At 39.9% G+C, this 22,710-nt stretch overlaps 1 protein-coding gene across 1 annotated transcript in view; it reads left to right on the forward strand.

The window, feature by feature from the left end:
* Positions 1–22,710, forward strand: part of TDRD12 (tudor domain containing 12) — a 75,794-nt gene that overhangs the window by 17,961 nt on the left and 35,123 nt on the right. The window contains exons 7-14 of the mRNA XM_090259064.1: positions 4,393–4,582; positions 7,101–7,193; positions 11,476–11,573; positions 12,093–12,169; positions 14,777–14,857; positions 16,541–16,601; positions 16,956–17,063; positions 19,779–19,964. Of these exons, the coding sequence (XP_090115190.1) occupies positions 4,393–4,582; positions 7,101–7,193; positions 11,476–11,573; positions 12,093–12,169; positions 14,777–14,857; positions 16,541–16,601; positions 16,956–17,063; positions 19,779–19,964 (894 nt within the window). The remainder of the gene's footprint in view (positions 1–4,392; positions 4,583–7,100; positions 7,194–11,475; positions 11,574–12,092; positions 12,170–14,776; positions 14,858–16,540; positions 16,602–16,955; positions 17,064–19,778; positions 19,965–22,710) is intronic.

Here is a 22,710-nt window from a genome sequence, read left to right on the forward strand (position 1 = left end):
AGTGGATGGGTCTTCAGACATTCTAGGACTGTGGGGGCCCTTTAAACAAGCGGACTCTGCTGAGAGACTGGCAGTTTCTGCCTCTGCCCCAACCCCCACTGGTTTGCACAGTCAAAAGCAATGAGCTTTGATTTGTGCTGGTACCGTAGTTTGGGTCTGGTGAGGAGCTGGGTATGCTCCCCAGGTGTCACCCTGACTTTTTAAAACATGTAACTGCTTTCCACCAGCCTGCCGCTGCCACTGCCACTGCTGCTGCCGCCACCACACCGTGTTCTCTCCACCCCGGTTCCGCCCCTCCTACCTGTCTGGATGAGTATTTATGCTTTATATCTTTGTTTGTTGGACTTCCACGCAGTTTGATTTTCTGGAACTTCTGGTTGTTTCTAGTTTTGAGGTAGTTGTAGTCCTTCTTAGTTGTGGAGGGAGGTGCAGCATGTCTGTCTACACTTCCATCTTGGCCAGAAATCCTCCTGTACCACAGTTTTTTAATCCACTCATCTGCAAATGGGCACTTAGGCTGTTTCCAGCACTTGGCTTTGTAAACAGCGTTGCTATGAACATAGGGGTGCATAAGATCTTTCGAAATGGGGTTTCAGGATTCTTTGGGTATAATCGTAGTAGTGGAATCGCTAGATCAAAAGGCAGTTCCAGTTTTAGTTTTTTTGAGGAAATTCCATACTGTTTTCCATAGTGGCTGCACCAGTCTGCATTCCCACCAACAGAGCACTAGGAATCCCATTTCTCCACATCCTCGCCTGCACTTATTGTTTGTTGATTTGATGATGGCCATTCTGACCGGTGTGAAGTGGTATCTCACTGTGATTTTGATTTGCATCTCTCTGATGGCTAGTGATGTTGAGCATTTTTTCATATGCCTGTGGGCCTTCTGTATGTCCTCCTTGGAGATGTGTCTGTTCAGGTGTTTTGCCCATTGTTTAATTGGATTGTTTGCCTTCCTGGTGTTGAGTTGTATGAGTTCTTTATATATTTTGGGGATCAAACCCTTGTCTGAGGTATCACTGGCAAATATGTTTACCTGTATGGTTGGTTTCCTTTTAATTTTGCTGATGTTTTCTTTAGCTATGAAGAAGCTGTTTAATTTGATGTACAGTAGTCCCTCTCTATATCGCCGTTCACTTATCGTAGCCTCACTGTATCATGGGATTTAAAAAAATATTGTATTTAATTATTTATTGCTAATTTTTCGCTATATCGTGAGATTTTGCAGTACTGTATACGTATGTTGTTAAAGTTACGTAGGTTTAAGAGTGTAAAATATGTTTAAGAACGTAAGTAGTGTTTATAAAAGTGTGGAAAAGGTTAATAAGGGAGTGGGAAAGGTTAATAAGGGACTGGGAATGGTTTATAAGTGTGTGGGAAGGGTTTATAAAGCCTTAAAAAATATATAAATACTAAAATAAATATAAGGTTCCTACTTCGCAGATTTTCACCTATCACGGGGAATCCTAGAACGTAATACCCATGCTAAGTGAGGGAATATTGTAGTCCCATTTGTTTATTCTTTCCTTTATTTTCCCTGTATGAGCATAAATACTGCTGAGTCGGGGATCTGAAATTTTCCTGCCTATGTTTTCCTCTAGGACTTTTATGGTGTCATGGCTTATGTTTAAGTCCTTGTCCATTTTGAGTTTATTCTGGTGTGTGGTGTAAGTTGGTGGTCTAGTTTCATTCTTTTGCATGTACCAGTCCAGTTCTCCCAAAACCGTTTGTTGAGGAGGCTATTTTTACTCCATTTTATGTTCCTTCCCCCTTTGTCTAATATTAATTGACCACAGAGACCTGGGTTTATTTCTGGGCTCTATTCTGTTCCATTGATCTGTATGTCTGTTCTTATGCCAGTACCAGGCTGTTTTGATTACAGTGGCCTTGTAGTATAGTTTGATATCAGGTATTGTGATTCCTTCTATTTTGTTCTTCTTTCTCAAGATTGCTTGAAAAATAAATTTGTCTTTAGCCTTACAGAATGCAGCCAAAACACTATTTTCCAAAGTAACTTAGGTTTGTTCTTTTTTCCCTAACTTCTTCAGTGTAATTATGTTAGTTATTTTAATAAAGTTCATTTGTTACTTTTTGTATTGTATTTTGGGTTCCTCCACATCCTTGTTGATTTTACTATGACTTTTCATTACTTACTTTACTAACTGGTAAAAATGCCAAAATGTTGGCTATAGGATCAGTCTTGTAAAACGTCTTTGAAACAAGTTCTCTACTTAGCTGCTGCTTCTTGCTTTTTAAGAGTAGGCTTCTCTTTCTCTCTGTGTATGGTTGTATATGGATGACAACTTGCTCTTTCTTCAAGGTGGTGGGGTAAAGGAGGCATACTTAAACAGAGAGAACTCAGAGTGGATGCACGAGGTCATTATTGCCAGAAAATGACAAATAGGGTCAACATTCCTTTCCTAACTCTCAAAGGAAGCACAAGGACATGTCCCAGGGTGTTCTCTTGGTTTGCCTGGTGTCTTTCACTCAGCAAAATTATTTTAAGATGCATCCATGTTGTCCTTTTATTGTCCAGTACTTAGATCTTTTGCCCATATTTTTATTGGATTGTTTGTTTGTTTTTTACTATTAAGTTATATGAGTTTTTAATATGTTTTGGATATTAACCTCTTATTAGATATATGATTTGCAGATATTTTCTCTGGCTCAGTAGGTTGCCTTGCTTTTGTTTTCTTTGTTTTTGGTGTCAAATAAAAAAAAAATCATTGTGAGGTGATTCCTGTGGGCCTGCGTGGGTGACCAGGAATCTCTGTTCCCTCTCCCTTCCCCCTTCCCCCTTCCTCCCTTCTTCTTTCCTTTCTTCCCTTCTCCCTTCCCCCTTCCTCTCTTCCCCTTCCCCTTTTCCCCTTCCCTTCCCCCTTCCCTTGCTCCTACTGACCCTCGAGTTGGTCCAGGAATTTTCTCTTACCTCTAACCCCTTTCCCTCCCTCCCTTCCTTCAGAAAAAAAAATCATCGCCAAGGTTGATGTCAAGGAGCTTACTACCTAGATTTTCTTCTAGGAGTTTTAACAATTTCAGGTCTTATATTCAAGTCCTTACTCTCTTTTGAGTTAATTTTTGCACATGGTGTAGATAGTGGTCCAGTTACATTCTTTTGCATATGACTCTCCAGTTTTCCCAGCACCATTTACTGAAAATACTGTCCTTTCTCTGTTGAATAGTCTTGGCTCCTTTGTCATAAATTAATTGACTTATACGTGTGGGTTTATTTCTAGGCTCTCTGTTCTGTTTCATTGTTGCATATGTCTGTTTTCATGCTAGTACTGTACTATTTGAATTTTTTTTTTTTACAATTTACATTCAGTATTATTTTGTATTAGTTTCAGGTGTACAGCACAGTGACCAGACAATTACACACTTCACAAAGTGCTTCCCCATGCTGTTTTGATTATTATCTTATACCCATTTTTTATGGGTTGTTTGTTTTCTTTTTATGAGTTTTGAGACTTTTTTTAGAAAAGATTTTATTTATTTTTAGAGAGCAGGGAGGGGAGGGAGAGAGAGAGGGAGAGAAACATTGATTAGTTATTTCTTGTATATACCCTGACCGGGGACCGAACTTGCAACCCAGGCCTGTGCCCTGACTGGGGATCTAACCAGCGACCTTTTGCTTTGCAGAATGATGCCCAACCAACTGCACCACATTGGTCAGGGCGAGAGTTCCTTATACATTCTGGATACACATCCGTTCAGATACATTATTTAGAAATATTTTCTTCCTGTCTTTGGATGTTCTTAACAGTAGCAAAAGCTAAGGGCAGAAATTTTAAATTTTGATAGTCTGGTTTATCAGTTTTACCTTTTATGATTTGTGTTTTGTCTTTGCCCTCTCCCCAGATCTTTGCTTGGCAAAGTTGTGTTAGCTCTCTAGTGCTTTTAAGAAGATATGTAAATATATGTATATATTTAATCCTTACCTGAGGATTTTAGAGAGAGAGGAAAGGAGAGAGGGAGAGAAAAAGAGAGACAGATCGATGCATCGATGTGACAGAAACATCAGTTAGTTGCCTCCTGCATGTGCCCTGCATGGGGATTGAACCCACAACCTAGGAATGTGCCCTAACCAGGAATTGAACCTGCAACACTTTGGTGTATGAGATGATGCTCCAAGCAACCAAGCCACCCAGCTAGGCAGAAGATAATTTTTATATTTCATAAAGATTCTTACTGTATTTCTTATCAGGAAGATTGGTCAGAAGTATCTAGATCACCATTACCAGTGTGGTGATCAAGAGATCAATTTCTATCAAATTATGTTCTTTAAAATAATTTTTCTGAAGATTGAAATTTGTGGTTGAGTTTGAAATATTTTCTGAACAGTCATTGGACCATATTTGTGTTATTACTCATGAAATGTTTAAAATTATACAGGTTTGTGTTAATGATGATATGGTTGCAAAGAACTTCGCTTGTTATGTAGCACCCACGGAGAATAAAAATCTTGATTCTTCAGAGAAACCAAGCTTGAATATAAAGTCAGCATCCTTTTCCAATAAACTCAACCCTGCACTTGCTCTTTGGCCAATGTTTTTTCAAGGAAAAGATTCCCAAGGAATGAAAAGTGAGTAGCTTCTTATACTGTCTTATTTATAGGCATCTTAGTGTCTTTTTAAAGTATATTTTATTGATTATGTTGTTACAGTAGTCCCAATTGTTTTCCCCTTAGCTCCCCTCTGCCCAATACCCCCCTTCCCTCCAGCAATCCCATCTCCCTTAGTCCATGTCCATGGGTCATGCCTGTAAGTTCTTTGGCTTCACCCTTTCCTATATTATTCTTAACTTCCCCCTGTCTATTTTGTACCAATCAATTATGCTTCTTAATCCCTGCACCATTTCCTCATTTCTCTCCCATCCCCCAACCCAGTTGGTAATCCTCCAAATAATCCCCATACCTATGATTCTGTTCCTATTCTGGTTTGCTTAGTTGGATTTTGTTTTTATTTTTTAGATTCAGTTGTTGATAGTTGTGAGTTTGTTGTCATTTTAATGTTCATAATTTTGATCTTTTTCTTAACTAAGTCCCTTTGACATTTCATACAATAATGGCTTGGTGATGATGAACTCCTTTAGCTTTACCTTTTCTGGGAAGTACTTGATCTGCCCTTCCATTCTAAATGATAGCCTTGCTGGATAGAGTAGTCCTGGTTGTAAGTCCTTGCTTTTTATCACCTTGAATACTTCTTGCCAGTCCCTTCTTGCCTGTAAAGTTCCTTTTGAGAAATCAGCTGACAGTCTTATAGGCACCCCTTTGTAGGTAACTCTCTGCTTTTCTCTTGCTGCTTTTAAGATTCTCTCTTTTTATCTTTCCCCTTTGGCATTTTAATTATGATGTGTCTTGGTGTGGTCCTTTTTAGGTCTAGCTTGTTTGGGACTCTCTGTACTTCCTGGACATGTATGTCTATTTCCTTCACCAACGTAGGGAAGTTTTCCTTCATTATTTTTTCAAATAAGTTTTCAATTTCTCGCTCTTCCTCTTCTCGTCTGGCACTCCTATGATTCAGATGTTGGCACATTTAAAGTTGTCCCAGAGGTTCCTAAGCCTCTCCTCATTTTTTTCAATTCTTGTTTCATTTTATTGTACTGGTTGACTGTTTTTTCTTCCTTATGTTCCAAATCATTGACTTGAACCCTGGTTTCCTTCCCTTCACCACTGGTTTTGTGTGGATTTTTCTTCGTTTCATTTTACATAGCCTTCACTTCTTCCCTTACACATTTGCTGTACTTAAGCATATCTATCAAGCCTGTGAGCATCTTTATCACCTGGGTTTTGAACTCTACATCTGTTAGGTTGGCTATCTCCTCGTTGCTTCGTTCTCCCACTGGAACCTTAATCTGTTCCCCCTTTTGGGCCATACCTCTCTGTCTTCTCATCTTGACAGGCTCCTGTGTTTGTTTGCCTCTGTGTCTTAGATAGAACTGTCGCAGCTGTTATGTTGTAAGAGGTGAAGCCTTAGGTATTCATCAGTATGGGCGACCCGTTTCACCACATTGTGGCACTGTATGTGGGGGAGGAGTCTGAGAGGGAACAATGCCACTTGCTCTGCACTCGTCCCTTTTCCAGGTACTCCTCCCACTTCCATATGGGACCGGCGCCTCTCTAGCTGTTGTCCTGGCTGTTGTTCCCAGAGTCGGTGGGCTTGCGGGTGTTCTAGGACTGTGGGGGCCCTCTAAACAAGCAGACTCTACTGAGAGAACAGCAGTTTCTTTCTCTGCCAACCCCCACTGGTTTGCACAGTCAGAAGCAATGAGGCCTTATTGTCCCTGGTGCTGGGACATGAGCTGCGAGGTCTGGTCTGGTGCTGGGAGCGATCCCCAGGTGTCCCTTCTTACTTCTTAAAATGTGTGACTGCGCTTTTCGCTGGCCTGCCACTGCTGTAGCCACCACACCGCATCCTCTCCGCCCCGGCTTCATCCCTCTTACCTGTCTGGTTGAGTATTTCTTATTTATATCTTTGTTGGACTTCCATGCAGCTCGATCTTCTGGATCTTCTTGTTCTCTCTAATTTTGAGGTAGTTGTATTCCTTCTGAGTTGTGGAGGGAGATGCAGTGTATCTGTCTAGGCCTCCATCTTGGCCGGAAGTCCTTGTGTTTTGATATAAGTTGTATAGATGTTTCCCCATAGAGACAGTGATTTGGACTCTGAATTTAATATTTTAGTTTTAATCCTAGTGACTTCATTACAAGTTTTGAGGTCCTATAGCTGCTACAGTTTGTTTTCTGAGAACAGGAAAAAACTTTTTTCAATTTCTTATTAATGTGGAGTTTTGTTTTCAGTGTCCATATGTTCATAAGTAAAAGATATTACCAAAACAAAGTTTCATTAGTTGACAGTTTTAGATACTATTAAAAAGAACTAGTTATTAGCATGAAAATATGAGAAGAGTTGATCATGGACAGTGGAAACAGCTGCACATATTTCTCTATACTATTTCTTTAGTCCTTCACATTGCTCCTGGCTGAGAAGCAATGTCACCTGTAACCTTACAGTAAAAAGCGAGCACAAAAGTATACCAGAGAATTCACATTTCTATTTTGGGTTTTACTTCATGCTTTAATCCTGAAACATTCTTCCTGTCAGAGTCCCATGGTTTAATGTCACTGGCGCAGTCTCTCCAGCATTCGTGGCCCACGTGTGCTGTGGGGAACCCAGGGCCAATGGCCCCGATCCTGGGTGAGTTCTCCCTGCTCCCTTCATTTCATAGGCAGCATAAAAGAACACTCTTAATGATCTAAAGGTTATAAGGGCTATGGTAATTCTGTTTTTTCTTAATTTAATGGAACCAATTTATGATGTCTTGCTGACAAAGATAATGTGCCTTGCAGTTTTTATTTACAGGATTTGACTGTAATGTAAGGAACATAACAGGTACTTGTTCAAGGAGGACTGATTTATTCCAGCCCCAGATATAGGCCTGTGGCTATTCTTTATCCTTAGTGTACATATGTATTTATGATTGATTTTTATTTTAAGTAAGATGATGTATACAAATAACAAAGAGACCTTTATGAGGGCAGAAACACCCAGTCTTTAATTCTGTATCTCCAAGATATTAAATGAATTGGAATTGTTGGACAAGGGTGAAATCTGCCGGCATCTTTGATCATTAGCGCACCCTCTGTGGTACTTCCTGCACGGTTTTACTGCTGCATTGGGTGTGTGCATACCTATGCGTATAATATTTCACATGTGTTCATAGTAAGTAAACCTCAACTAAATTAAAGCTTTAGTCAACTAAAATATTCCCTACACTTAAAATTATTTTTAATTAATTTGGTAATGATGTTTATCATAGAAAATTACAGATAATCAGAATTTCAAACACCTGCCATTTTTAATACCAACTAATTAAAATTTTAGACTGTTTTTTTTCCCTAAAGGTTTCCAGATGTGAGGCTGTGTGTACAATTTTTATTCTCAGAAATGGGATCCTACTATACTCTGCGTAGCATTTTTCACTTAATATATGGCTGAACTTCTTTCTTTCTAGGTCCGGTGTGTCCAGTGTAACATGGCTTTAGGGATATGGGCTCTGACGTGAGACTCTTGAGACGTCAGTCCCACTGCCTCCTCTGACATGGGATGCATTATTTTTGTCCCATTGAATTGGTTACGTGGGCCATCCACGTACAGAGGTTGCATGGCACAGTGCCTGTGACCCCACCTCATTCTGATATGCCTCCTGTAGGGTCCTAGGTGAGAATTCCTGCTGACAGGAGCCCCTGGTGCAGATGTATCATTCTATTTGTGTTTCTTTCATTTTCACTGGAGCAGGAAAAATACCAGACATTTACATCGTGTTTAATCTTTGCACAGCTTTTCATTGTATGGCTATGTCATTATTATTTTAAGTAGACCCAGATTGCTGGACAGCCATTGTTTCCGACTTTTCTGTATTACAGTTATTGTTGGAATCAACTATTGATGGTAAACAAAAGAAAGATAATATGAGATTTTACTGGATTATCATGTAAAAAACAATTATTAAATGTTACTTATTTAAGAAAAGATTTCTTTTCACTTCTGAGGTTTATTTTTGGTACTTCTCTCTGAAGTTAACTTATTATTTTTTAATCAAAGTTTAATACTTTTTAATACTCAGTTAAACAATCAAATAATACAGAAAAACTGGCTGTACTAAAAAGCAATTTTCTCTTGTCCAGCCTCTTCTCACCCCAGGCTGTTTTCTTAGCCATTCATTTTGACAGTTATTTCCAGGTTTTAAAAAAATTCTTATTATTTTATTCTTTGTAGGCTTATCAATTTAGACATGGTTTTGACTTCTATGACAGATGAGCTCTCATTCCCCCAGTCCACAAATATGTATTCATTAGAATGTAATGAAGTGCCTACTGTTTTAGGGACCATCAGGGGAGGAAACAAAGTCTTTGTTTTTATTGGGTTTACATCCTTTTTTTTTTTTGCTTAAAAAAATTTTATTGGGGTATAATTGACACAATAAATTACAACATAAAGAGTTACAACATAAGTACACCCATAAAATCATATCCCAGCACAAGTAGCAGACCTCTCAGATTGCTTTATAATTCAAGCACGGTATAGGTGGGGGCTGACCTTGGCATGCACCACCCAGGAAACCGCAGGGCCAGAGCATCCAGTGGACAGCTGTAGGCCATGTCGGAGCACCACCACCCTGCCTCTGCACAGCTGATCCTCCATGGAGGGCAGAGGTTGGTGGTCAGTGGTCACAGCCAGTCCTTGAAGCTGACTGGCCTGCGTAAATCCCTCCCATTGATCTGCCAACAGCAACCAAGTCTCAACTACAAGAGGAGGGTGAATGCAGCCCACATGACGGGTGCATCTCGAGTAGCCAGCTTGGGTGATAGGGGAGGCTGTGCCACTGGGCCCTGCAGGACACCTACTACATTAGGCCACACTACCAAGACATGGGGTCAAACAGCTCTACCTAATACATAGAAACAAAGGGAGGCTGCCAAAATGAGACAAAGAAACATGGCCCAAATGAAAGAATGGATCAAAACTTCAGAAAAAGAAATAAACAAAATGGAGATAAGCAATCAATCAAATGCAGAGTTTAAAACACTGGTTATAAGGATGCTCAAGGAACTTAGGACTTCAACTGCATAAAATGATCCAGTCAGAAATGAAGGATATACTAATAGAATTAAAGAACAATTTACAGGGAAACAACAGTAGAATGGATGAAGCTGAGAATCCAATCAATGATATGGGACATAAGGAAGCAAAAAACAACCAATCAGAACAACAAGAAGAAAAAAGAATCCAAAAACAACAAGGATAGTGCAAGCAGTCTTCAGGGACAACTTTAGGAGATCCAACATTCACATCATAGGGTGCCAGAATAAGAAAAGGAAGGAAATAGATATGCAAGTCTAGGAAGTGCAGAGTCCCAAACAAGATGGATGCAAAGAGGCCCACTCTAAGACACATTCTAATCAAAATGCCAAAGGTTAAAGATAAAGAAAGAATCTTAAAAGCAGCAAGAGAAAAGTAGTTACCTACAGGAAGTAGTCACAAGAATGTCAGCTGATTTCTCAAAAGAAATTTTGCAGGGTAGAAGGGATTGATGAGAATTATTCAAACTCTTGAAAAGCAGGGATCTACAGCCAAGATTGCTGTACCCCGAAAATATATCATTTAGAATTGAAGGGCAGATAAAGAGCTTCCCAAACAAGAAAAAACTAAAGGAGTTCATCATCACCAAGCCATTATTATATGAAATGTCAAAAGGACTTATTTAAGAAAAAGAAGATCTAAACTATGAACAATAAAAAGGCACAAAATACAAATCTGTTTTAACTGAATCTAAAAAACAAACCAAACAAGGAGGACAGAGACAGAATCATGGATATGGAGAGCGTTTTGATGGTTGCCAGGTGGGGGGGGGGGAGTGCGAGGAAATGTGTGAAGAGTTGAGGGGATTAAGAAACACCCAACAGGTAGTTACAGAATAGCCATAGGGATGTAAAATATAGTATAGGAAATAGAGTAGCCAAAGTATGTATGACCCATGGACATAAGTAATGGTATGGGGGATTGCCTGTGGGAGTGGGGGGTGCTGGGTGGAGGGGGTCAAAAGGGGAAAATTGCTACAACTGTGATTGCATAATCAATAAAATATAATTAAAGAAGTGAGATGCAGAACTACCCCAAGCCATTGCTCAAACTGACTTATGATTGATATTCCAGTTATTGCTATATAACAAACAGTTTATAATATTTAGTGGTGTAAAGCAACCAGTTTCTAATGCTCATGGATTCTGTGTTCAGGAATTCAGGATAAGCACAGCAGGAAGGCTTTATCTCTGTTCCTCAGTGTCTGAAAGCCGGTTGTGACAAAATAGTTGGATTCATTTGAAGACTTACTCTGTCATGTCTGGGAGTTGATGCTGGCTTTTGGCTGGGACTTCAACTTGGCCTGTCATATGAAATAGTTGTAGTGGCCTTTCCATATGATTGCTTGGACTTCCTCACAATATGTTCGCCAGGTTTCAGAAGTGAGCATCCAGGAGAGCAAGTCACAGTACATGACATTTTTGTGACCTAGCTTTAGAAGTCATATAATGCCACTTCAGTGTTGTTTATAAGCCCACCCAGACTCACGGGAAAGGAACAGAAAGCTCATTTCTCAGTGGGCAGGTCTCAGTGGGTAAGTGTGTGTTGGGAAACCTGTTACAGCCGTCTTTGGGAAGTAGAGTATGCCAAGTTACGACAGTAAATTATGCTTAGTTCTTGGTAAGCCAGTAAAAGAATTTTTAAAGCAAGGATTTTTTTAAAAAAATAAGAGTTGAAACAGAATTTTAAAATTTAATCCCTTCAAGTAAGATTTAATATAGGACCTTATTCCATAATAATTTTATGTATTAAGATTTTATGATTATACTTTTTAATATCCTTTTGTCCTGTTTTCTATTTATGAATAACACTTTTTACTACTATTTTTATTTTTCAGATAAAACTATAAAATGTAAAATGGATTTCTTGAGTGGTTCACCTAAAAAAATATATGAAGAGAAACAACAGTCCATCTCTTTAAAAGATGTAAATAAGGTATTTTTAAATGTTCATTAAACATAAAGTTCACATAAAGTTAATTTTAGAATAAAATCCTTGACTATGATAGTTTCATTCATGAAAAAATATAATTTGCTTGTTTGCTTTATTTCAAAAGAACAAGAACTGCAGCTCCTCCCTTGTTCTTGGTCTATTTGCCTCTCTACAGAAATCTGATATTTATCCTTATTTTAACAAGGGTGCGAAAATCTGGGATTATGGGACACTATAATAATTAAGTTCAGGACTAACCTCTTCTTCCAGTGCTTTTGACAAGATAGGTGAAAGTAATTCCAGGACATTTAAAATACTGAAATGCCAGCTCCCCGCTATGTAGCCACTTCAGTCTAGTGGGTGATAGCCGTGGTATAATCAGTGCTTTGTCTCTCCATATCTGTGTGGCCTGAAAATTATCTGGGATGTTGGTGATGAGAACAATTCCCGTGGAATTTTGATTCATCAAGAATCTAATTTTGCTAGCATACATATTCGTTCTGGAAAAATTTGTTTTTACAGGGTGTTGAATCTTCAGTGTACTGGCCAACAAAAAGAGGCATAACCATATATGCTGATCCAGATATACCAGCACCCAGGTATGACTTGAAAATTTAGTGTAATTGACTAGAGTCTTAAATGTAATATTGTCTTGTATATGATTGATAGGAAAGTATTCAATTTCAAAAAAAAGACTGGCCCTGGAAATTTTGGTTAAACATATATTTAAAGAAAAATGTTGTGATAGCTGGTTAGCAGCACAGTTGACCAAAAACTGGTAGTGGCTCTAGAGTCTCCTGTTTCCTTGTCAGACAAAGTTGTTGTCATAGGCAGGTCCAGTGAAGTTGTCTTCATGTAAAGTGTGGACAGTTGTGGGCCAATTGGCAATATCTCTTGGTGGAAAGGAAAGGATGGTTGTTATTTTCTTGAAAATGAGTGTCAAAGGCTTTTGACTGTAATGCTGTTCTCATTAACATACATGTCGGTGATAATGAAGTCACACAAAAGATATAATATTATACCATCTCATACACAGTGTAGGGTCTTAAATTAGTATGCTTTCATTTCTCTCCTCCTGGACTTTATGCTAGTGTTGTTATACATTTTATTTATACATTTGTCACAAATGCTAGAATCTTTGGTCATTTGTATTCAAACAGTTATCTTTCATAGAGATTTAAATAAGTAATAAGAAAATAATCTTAAATATTTAACTAGTTAACTATTAATGCTTTTTACTTTTTGTATAGATCTAGGTTTCTGTCTGTTATCATTTTCCTTCTATTTGAAGGACTTGATTACTGTTTCTTGTATTGTGGGTCTGCTTTTGTGTGTCTGAAAAATTATTTTAGCTTCTTTTCTGAAAAAAAAAGTTTGCTAGGTGTATAATTCTGGGTTAACAATCCTTTTTTTCCTATATTTTAAAGCTGTTGCCCAACATCATACTTTCTTGCATTGTTTCCAATGCAAAATGAGTTGTCATATTTTTCCTCTGACTGCAAAGATTTTCTCTTCATTACTAGTTTGAGCAATTTAATTATCATATGCTGTGGTGTCATTTCTCTCATGTTTTTTTGTGCTTGGAGTTCATTAATGTTCTTTGTAGGTTTCTGTTTTTCATCAAATTTGGGGAATAGTCAGCAGCTCTTCTACAAATATTATTTTTGTACCCATCTTGCCTCTCCTTTTCATATTGATGAGACAAATGTCAGACCTTTTGATATTGTCCAAAAGGTCCCTGAGGCTCCTTTAATTTTTTCATACTTTTTTCTTGGTATTTTTCAGATTAATAATTCTGCTTATCTATTTTTAACTTGGTTGACTTTTTTGTCATCTTCATTTTGCTGTTGAGCCTATCCAGTGAATTTTTTGTTTTATGTATTTATTGGTTTTATAGTTCTAAAATTTTCTTTCTTTTTTTTTTTTTTTTTTTTTGCTGAGAACTTTTATTGTTCCATTTGAGAGTGTTCACCTTTCCTTTTCTTATGGAGCATGGTTATAATTGCGGCTTGATAATTCCCACTTGAGTCATCTTGGGGTTGGCACATGTCGATTATCTTTTCCCTTAACAATTGATCTGATTTTCCCAGTTCTTTGTATGTTGAGTAATTTTTGAATTATATTATGGAATTTTGACTATTAAGATATTAGGCTCTGGTTTCTTTCAAAATTCTCTGTAGAATATTAATTTTGTTGTTTTTCTTGTTCGTTTGTTTTAGTAGGAGGTCAGCAACTCCCTAGGGTTCGTACCTCAATTCTGTCTCTTTCTGTGGGTGTTGATTGCAATGTTAGCTCAGTTTCCAAGTCTGTGGTATGCTGTTTTGGGTCTTTCTGAAGATGCTCAACTTGGGGTGAGCTTGGGATGTGTTTTGGGTCATAAACAATAATAAAGGTTCCCCCCACGCTGGCTCTCTCTCTTTTTCCAAGACTTCTCTCACATTCACCATTTTATGGGTGCCCCCTCTCCCTGTTCCTCCAGCCAGGTAGATGGTTTCTCTTGGAGAAACTGCCATGTGGTTCTGTGTGATTGTGGTCGTTGTGGAGCAAGACAGCAATAGAAATAAGAGAGGAAAAGATGGAGCTTTGTCCTCACACAGTCTGTAGACTCCATGGTCCCTGCTTCCCGGTTCCTTAGAGGGCGAGGGAGGCTTCCTTTTAGGGTTTTAGGTGCCACTGCATCGTGCAGCACCGTGAGCAGAGCTGGTCCTGGGCAGGACCAGGAGAGGAAGAGGAAAAATCAGTCGGGATTTCCCACACTGTGTGTGAAGGCTTCTCTTCCCAGTTCTCTAACTTGAAATGAAGGGTTTTTCTGAGATGTTTTTGTCTCTGTCCTCTACACAGCCGCAAGTCTCAGGCCAGCCCCAGTTGTGGGGGAAGGTAAAAACCTAGCAGACTCCCTACGATTCTGGTTGTTTTTAACATTTTGGCTTCTTGCCCTTGTACTTCCGTACTTTATCCAGAGTTCCTAGTGGTAATCAGTAGGGGAGAGCGATGACAGTGGGCTTTCCCCCTCTTGGTAAGCACCAGGACTGTCAAAATGGTTTTATACTTAAAGGGCCCAGCTTCAGTTCCCACATAAATTTACTTATGTAGGTCAACTTGTTCTTCAGTGGTACTTTTAATATTTTGTCCCAGGAAATAAAGATACTTTCAGGATTGGAGTAAATGAGTTTACAAATTAAAAATTTTTTTTTTTTTATTTCTAGTGCTTTATATCAGAAGTCAAATGACAAACCGCTTAAATTGGCTGAGAAGAAAGACTACAATGACAAGGATATCTGTGTAAAGTATGAATTTTTTTCTTGCCCTAATTTTTTATTGAAATAATTGTGATAAAATTGTAAGCAGGAAGAATTTACATTTGATTTTACTATAAATGTCAAACCTGCATTCCCATTAAAAATACACACATAGTGTCTCCTGTAGGCTCTGAGTTTAGTTTTTTCTTTTACATATACATCGGGTAGATTTTGCTGTTTAAAGTTCTCTTCCACTTTAAATAGACGCTTTCTACCTCCCCTTTCTGATTCTCTTGGTGAAGTGACTGATTTTGTGGAACAAATTAGATATAGTTGACCTTCTGGAGCTGTTGATTTTATATGGGTCGGTGTTTGCTTTCTTTCCAGTTTTCTGGTGTTAAATAGGTTTATCACCTGCTGGAGAAACTGTTTAATTATTTGCAGTATGGAACTTGGGTTTTTTGGGTTTTTTTTTGTCTTGCCAGATTCAAAAAGGATTCACTCAAGTTGTTAATCATACAGTAATAATTTCATCTTATACTTGTTTAATCCACAAAATATTTTCATACCTACTTTTAAGATTTCTTACCAGCCTAAAGGCCTTCTTACATTTCAAGTACTGTGGCTGCTCTGAGGCTACCAGCATGACAGAGAGTTTGAGACATTTCAGAAATGGCTGTCGGTCATGCTGTTCACTCACTAGCTCGGGATGATTGGGGAGAGGGTATTGACCGTGCAGTCATTCCGCCTCCCCAGCTTCCCAGAGGCCACGCTGGCCCTGTAACATCCTCTCCTCCAGCAGGAGCTCCTCATGGTGTTTCAAGGCCAGGAGCTTTGAAGGGCTGCTGGTGGTGCCCACAGATCTGGGTGGCACCTGAACTGATGTGCTCTCCCAAGGGCATGCTTGACCCTAGTACCCGAAAGCTGTGGTGCTACAGTGGTTATTTTCCTTGGAACAAAAGACCTTGCATTATCCATGGAGCTAATTTCTTTCTTTCATTACATTAAGTATTACTTATTAAGTTAACCCTGAGATAACTCTGTTGCCTTGTATTTTTGTATTAGAAGGTTGTATCTTACCTCCTGTTTGTCTAAATGACTTTATAGTATTCCCTCACTTATGACGGGTGTTACATTCTAGAACCCCTTGCGAAGTAGGAACCTTACATTTATTCTACACTCTTAAACCTATGTAACTTTAACAACATACGTATACAGTACCACAAAATCCCGCGATATAGCGAAAAATCTGCGATAAATAATTAAACATAATATTTTTAAAAATCCTGCGATACAGTGAGGGCATGATAAGTGAACTGTGATATAGAAAGGTATTTAGAACCCACTGATTAAAGTATATCAGTTCACTGTGGGTTCTAGGGAGCTTGGGAAGTGTTCAAGATTAAACAGCAAAGAAGGAAGGAGCCAGTGGATTTTTTAGAAACCTGTGATGACCTGGTGATTGTGCCTTCAGAGCAAGTGGTCCTGGGATTGGCAGTTCTCTGTCCACAGCCTGAGGCCCAGGGTGGGGGGTGGGGGAAACATGGGACTCACATGACCACAGTGGCCTTTCTATCACAGTGAACAAAGCAAAACAGAGCAAGCAGTGATTTCGTAGCTATCCCTTGGTATATAGTTCAGTTTACCTCTGTCAAGGGGGAATTAAAACAATAACTCAATTGATGAAATAGACATTTTTTCCTTCAAATTATCCTTTTAACTATTTTACAGATTATTGCAGTTTTTAAATCCTGATCCTTTGAGAACTGATGGAATCTCTGATCTACAGCAGGTATTACAACCCTAAAAAAAGTATAAAATAGAAAACTGTTTACTTTTTTAATCCTTCTTCCTCCCTCTAAACTAAAGATGAGAAGAGAAACCCCTTCAGTTGGATACTTTACCTGCAGACATCCTTTTAGAAATTGTCTAGTGAATTAGTGCTTTAGAGAAATTGTTCTTTCTTTTGGGGGAGGGGTCATGTTAGAAGATCTTCCCTTCATTTTGGTAGTTCTGGTGGATTTTGATAAGCATATGTACCTAGGTTTTCATATTGAAATCAAACTCCTGTCCTCATGTCTGTGAAGCTCTCGGCCCCCTGTGCTAACACTGCAGAGCAGAGCCCGCTCACGCGTGTGTTCTCTAGTTGCAGAAGCTGGAGGCGGGCACACAGCAGCCCGTTGTCCTGCTGGGGAACGCAGTGCACCCTTGCCTCTCCATCTGCAAGTCGCCACTTTCGGCAGACCTGAAAAAGGTAAAAGTGCTCCCGCAGCCAAACTCAGGAAGTGCTGGACTGCCCACGCGTAAAGGGATTTTAAATAAACGCTTCTACTAATGTTGCATTTGTATAATTTCTTTGCTTTTGAAATTCTCTTTTAAGCTTTTGTTACTAATTTCTTATTTATTCTTAAGTCCAGGTTAACTTCTTACAAATGAATAATTGTTTTGTGGAGAAACCATGTGTAACTGTAAGTGCTTTTCTGAAATAAGTTTTCAGATGTGCCTGTGGCACTGGGATTGGAAGGAACAAGCTGCCAGGGCAGTTATGGTATATATTTCTTAGTATTCTTTTCAGAATTGCTTTATAGACCTGTGACTTGACTTAGTAAATTGATCATTCATGTTTACTTCCTTTTAGATACAATTTTATAAAGTATTTTTAAAAGATTTTATTTATTTTGAGGGAGAGGAGAAGGGAGGGAGAAAAGAAGAGAAACATTGATGTGAGAGAGAAACATCCATCAGTTGCCTCTCTCACACCCCCAGCTAGGAACTTGGCCCACAACCCAGACATGAGCCCTGACTGGGAATCCAAGCAGCAACCCTTTGGTTCGCAGGCCAAGTGCTCAATCCACTGAGCCACACCAGCCAGGGCTAAAGTATTTTTTTAAAAGATAAAACCATTGCCTGGCCTGCTGGCCAGGTCCCCAGTTGGGGGCGTGCAAGAGGCAACTGCACATTGATGTTTCTCTCCCTCTCTTTCTCCTTCTCTTCCCCTCTCTCTAAGAATAAATAAATAAAATCCTAAGAAATAAAAAAAGATAAAACCACAAGGGTGACGCTTTTCACAGGTTTTAGGGGAAAATAGGCAGTAGAGTGTGACAGACATAGCCCTGAGGAAGGGGTGAAGTGATGGGGGGGGGGGGGGCGGGTCTTGAACTTCCCTACACTGTTTCTTGAACATCCACAGCCAGTTTCTCAGGAAGGAGATTGGAGGCTCTTTTTGGAGAAACCTAATGGCCCTAGAAAATAACCTTTAAATAGTCTTTTTTTTTAAAAAAGATTTTATTTAGTTACTTTTAGAGAGGGAAAGGGAGGGAAAAAGAGAGGAGAGAAACATCAATCATTGCCTCCCATATGTCTCTAACTGGGGACCTGGCCTCCAACCCAGGCATGTGCCCTGACCGGGAATCAAACTGGCAGCCTTTCAGATTGCAGGCTGGAACCCAATCCACTGAGCCACACCAACCTTTAGATACGCTATTTGGCATTCTCCCAGTAAGAATGTCTGCTTGCTGCCCTGTCTTCCTGCAGTGATGTGACCTCACATGGTGCTGAGCTGTGTCCTGCCCACACATCTTCTAGTCAGTTCTCAGTGTCCTCCTCCACATAAACAGAACATCAGAGATCCTTGGGTGTTTGAGGAACGCCCTCACCCCAGGAAAGAGAGAAAGACCAAAACAAACTCTGAAGTAGACAAGCAATGTAGGGAGTAGAAGAAAACATTAGAAAGTAAATATCCTCAGAGATAGGATATATATTGTATGTATTTAACAACAACAGGGCACCATAGAAAGGGGACAGAGAATAAAAAACAGGTTCTTGGAAATTCAAAATGTTATAGAAATAGTAATTGATTTGAGAGGTAAAATAGAAGCTAACTATCAAAGTATTATGGAACAAAAGACAAAGAAATGGAAATAGGGAGAAAAAGAGAAAGTGGGTGTCATTTCAAGGTCCAATATCTGAAATGGGATTCCTAGAAAGAAAGGAGAGAAGGGGGCAGAAAATTCTAAGAAGAGTAACACATGAATGATTTCAAGAGTTAATGGTATGACTCTCCAAATTACGGGAGGCCACCTAAGACAGGCCCAGCACAACTGAGGAACAAGGTCATAGACATGTTGTGAAGCATCTAAACTGGAGGGATTCGGAGATCATGAAAGAGCCCAGAGAAAAGAAACTTGTCCCACACGCAGGATCAGAAGAAAGAATGGCTTCCGACCTCACAGCAATGCCAGAGGAGCATTGGCTCCAAAATTCTAATAAAAAGTTGTTTCTAACCTAGAGGTCTATACTTAAACTATCGACCAAGGTTGAGGCTAGAATGAAGACATTTTCAGACATGCAGTATCCTCAAATCTACGTCTTCTGTACCCTTTATCAAGAAGCTACTGAAATATGTTCTCCACCAGCACAAGCAGGGAGACAAGAAAAGACAGTACGAGCCGCAGACAAAGGGTGATGGTGATGCAGGGTCCCCGCATGACAGCCACATGCCGGGTGCAGAGCGGAGCCGGTCCTGATGGCAGCGGGGCTCAGGGCCTGAGGAGGGGTGACTGACTGCACTGACATACAGTGCTGATGAGTTCAGCCTTTTGGAAAAAGTATCAAAAGTTTGGGAGGCTTTAGTGACAGTGACATAGAAAATAAGCAATTAAAAGCATGTTTTTAAAAAGCTTTCCAAGTGAAACTGATGTTCCGGCAGATTTTGAGGAGGAGGAGGAGAAGCCATGTCCTGGCTCTGGTGAGCTTCAAGCACCTGATTGGTCAATGGACCCTTTACTTTGGTGCCTAGGAAAGCAAGTCTTCTAGCAGGAGTTTGGTGCTTGAAGAGATTCAGTGGGGCTTACAAAGTTAGGTCTTGGAAAATATCAGGCTGTGTAACATACTTTTTGGGGTAAATGAGCAATGAGATTTTTTTTTTTTAATTAGTTTATTGTGGTTTTTGGTTGTTGATATTTTGTAGACTCTTCAAAGAAATAAGTTTCTGGGACCTAGCCACACTGAATCTTACTCTTGGCCTCCTATAGCACGTGGCTGTGATGTGGTTGTCATTTCTCAGTGTGGAAATGACCCTTTGTTGTACCTTCTACCAGTGCTTACGATTTTGCAGACAGAGGGCTGCTACAAGTCATTACCAAGTAGAAACGGAGTAAGTTGAAGACAATTTTGTTTTACAATAAAATGGATTAAATATTTGTTTTAAATTTTACACCTTGCCTTGGGTAAAATTTAGGTTACATTACTCATTTGGTGTTCAAATTGGCAGGAGAGAAACTGCCCTACGAGAAACTTCTCGTATCACAGTCATTGGTTCTCTCACATAGATTTTCACCTTTGACCCCCACTTGTGGGCCATCTGCTGAGTCAAGAGAGCCCTGGCTTTTAGACAAATACTTACTTCATAAAAAGTATTTCATTGATTTAGTTTAATTGTCACGGCAACCCTTTGAGATGGCCAGGCCATGTATTCTTTTCTCCATTTTATAAATGAGAAAATTGAATTCATGAAAAGTTATTGGTATTAATTCTTAACAGCTGACAAGTATAACAAGAAGTGGGATTAGAACGTAGGTTTCTGTTAGCTTGTCTCATATTCTTTTACATATTTTCATAGCACCCCCACACTGCTTTTTTTTAACGTTACTTTATTTTTTTAATATTTTTTAAATATTTATTTTTTAAAATGTGTTTTATTGATTACAGTGTTACATTTGTTCCAATTTCCCTTCCCTCTGCTCCCCTCCACCCAGTGGCCCCCCTCCCTCCCCTTGTCCCCCCCCTTTTAGTCCATGTCCATTAGTTGTGCATACAGTTCTTCTCAACCTCTCTGTCTATTCCATTCCCTCCTACGATGTTTCTTAATTCCTATACCATCTCCCTCCCTCTCCCCCTTCCCCTTCCCTGTTGACCTCCCCCCAATATGCTCCCCATACCTATAGTTGTTTTTCCATTCTCATTGCCTATTTAGTCTGCCTTTGTTTCAATTCCCTAGCTTCTGTTGTTGTTTCTTGTGATGCAGTTTTCATTTTAGTGTTCATAGTTTTGATCCTCCTTCTTCTAAACCAGTCCCTTTAACATCTCATATAACAGTGGTTTGGATCTAATGAACTCATTCAGTTTTATTTTGTCCTGGAAACACTTTCTCTGCCCTTCTATTCTGAATGACAGCTTCGCTGAATAAAGTATTCGTGGTTGTAGGTTTTGGATTTTCATTACTTTGAATATTTCTTGCCAGTCCCTTCTTGCCTGCAGGGTCTCCCTTGAGAAGTCAGCTGATAGTCTAATTGGGACCCCTTTGTACATGATTCTTTTCTTCTCTCTTGCTGCTTTTAAGATTCTCTCTTTATCTTTAACTTTTGACATTTTGATTATAATGTGTCTTGGAGTGGTTCTCCCTGGGTCCAGTTGTTTTGGAACTCTCTGTGCTTCCTGGACCTGTAAGTCTATTTCCTTCCCCAAGTTTGGGAAGTTGTGCTTTATTATGTTTTCACTTAATTTTTCAATTTCTAGTTCTTCTTCTTCACCCTCTGGCAATCCGATAATCCGTATATTCGATCTCTTATAGCTGTCCCAGAGGTTTCTGATCCTCTCATCATTTTCCTTGTTTCCCATTTCCTCTCTCTGCACTGGTTGACTGTTTGTTCCTTCTCTATGTTCTGGTTTGTTGATTTGAACTCTGGATTTTATTTCCTCACCATCTGTCTCGTATGAGGTTTTGTTCCTTTCAGTATGAGTGTTTTTCAATTCTTTGTCATCTTTTTCCAGATCTTTTGTTAATTCTGTAAGCCACCCGATAACAATGGCCCTGAACTGAGCCTCTGACAGATTTCTTGTTTGTTCATCTGTCAGGTTCTTCATCTGTTGCCTGGTGAGCTGCGCCACCGGGATTTCTATAGTTGTCTGCCTCATTTTGACATATGCGTTTTGTTTTCTTGGGCTGGCTAAAGGGGGCAGTGCCTGTGTACTCGTCACAACCCAGCGACCGAAGTGACCGACGGCGATCCGCAACCTTTTTCGCCACGCTGTGGCCCTTTGTCGTCACAACCCAGCATCCGGCGGTGGCCCAGCAACCTTTTTCACCGCGCTGTCGCACTTTGTCATCACTGCCCAGCGGCTATCCGCAACCTATTTCGCAGCGCTGTGGCGCTTTGTGTGGGGGCGGGGGTCCAAGATGGATTCCTGCAGTTATTCTGCTAGGAGACCGGGATCCATCCTCCTGCCCTCTGGGCCCCACCGTTCGAGGTGATGTGGTGGCTGCTTTTCCCAGCGTTGGGGTCGCAAGCTGCCAGGGTTAGACTGCAGCTGAGATTGCTCTCCCTGCCACTGTCCCTGGTGCTACCGCAAAGAGCACCACCCACTTTTGCTCTTCCTACCTGTCCCACCAGCGCCGCTGGTTTATAACTTTGTACGTTGGGCTTCTGTGTAGTTTTATTTTCTGGAATTTCTAGTTATCTTTTGTTTTGAAGTAGTTGTATTCCTCTCTAGTTGTAGAGGGAGACCGAGCGTGTCCGTCTAAGCCTCCATCTTGGCCGGAAGTCCTAAAATTTTATTTATTTGTTTTTAGAGGGGAAAGGAGAAAGAGAGGGAGAGAAACATCAATGTGCGGTTGCCTCTCATGCACCTCCAACTGGGGACCTGACATGCAACCTAGTCATGTGCCCTGACTGGGAATCGAACCAGTGACACTTGGTTCACAGGCCGACGCTCAATCCACTGAGCTACAGCAGCCAGGGCCCCACACTGCTTTTTAAACCTGCTTTGTTTTTCCCGTGTGTAAAAATCTGAAAATAGCTGAGAAAGATGATGGGAAAGAGGGAACTGGGGTGTGAGGATCAGAGGACAGTGGGTAGTGACATCTGCTTTGCTGGGCTGGGCCATTAGGGGAGCTGGCACAT

Source organism: Furipterus horrens, unplaced genomic scaffold, assembly GCF_987537825.1.
Source record: "Furipterus horrens unplaced genomic scaffold, mFurHor1.1.pri manual_scaffold_13, whole genome shotgun sequence".
Classification (NCBI taxonomy): domain Eukaryota; kingdom Metazoa; phylum Chordata; class Mammalia; order Chiroptera; family Furipteridae; genus Furipterus; species Furipterus horrens.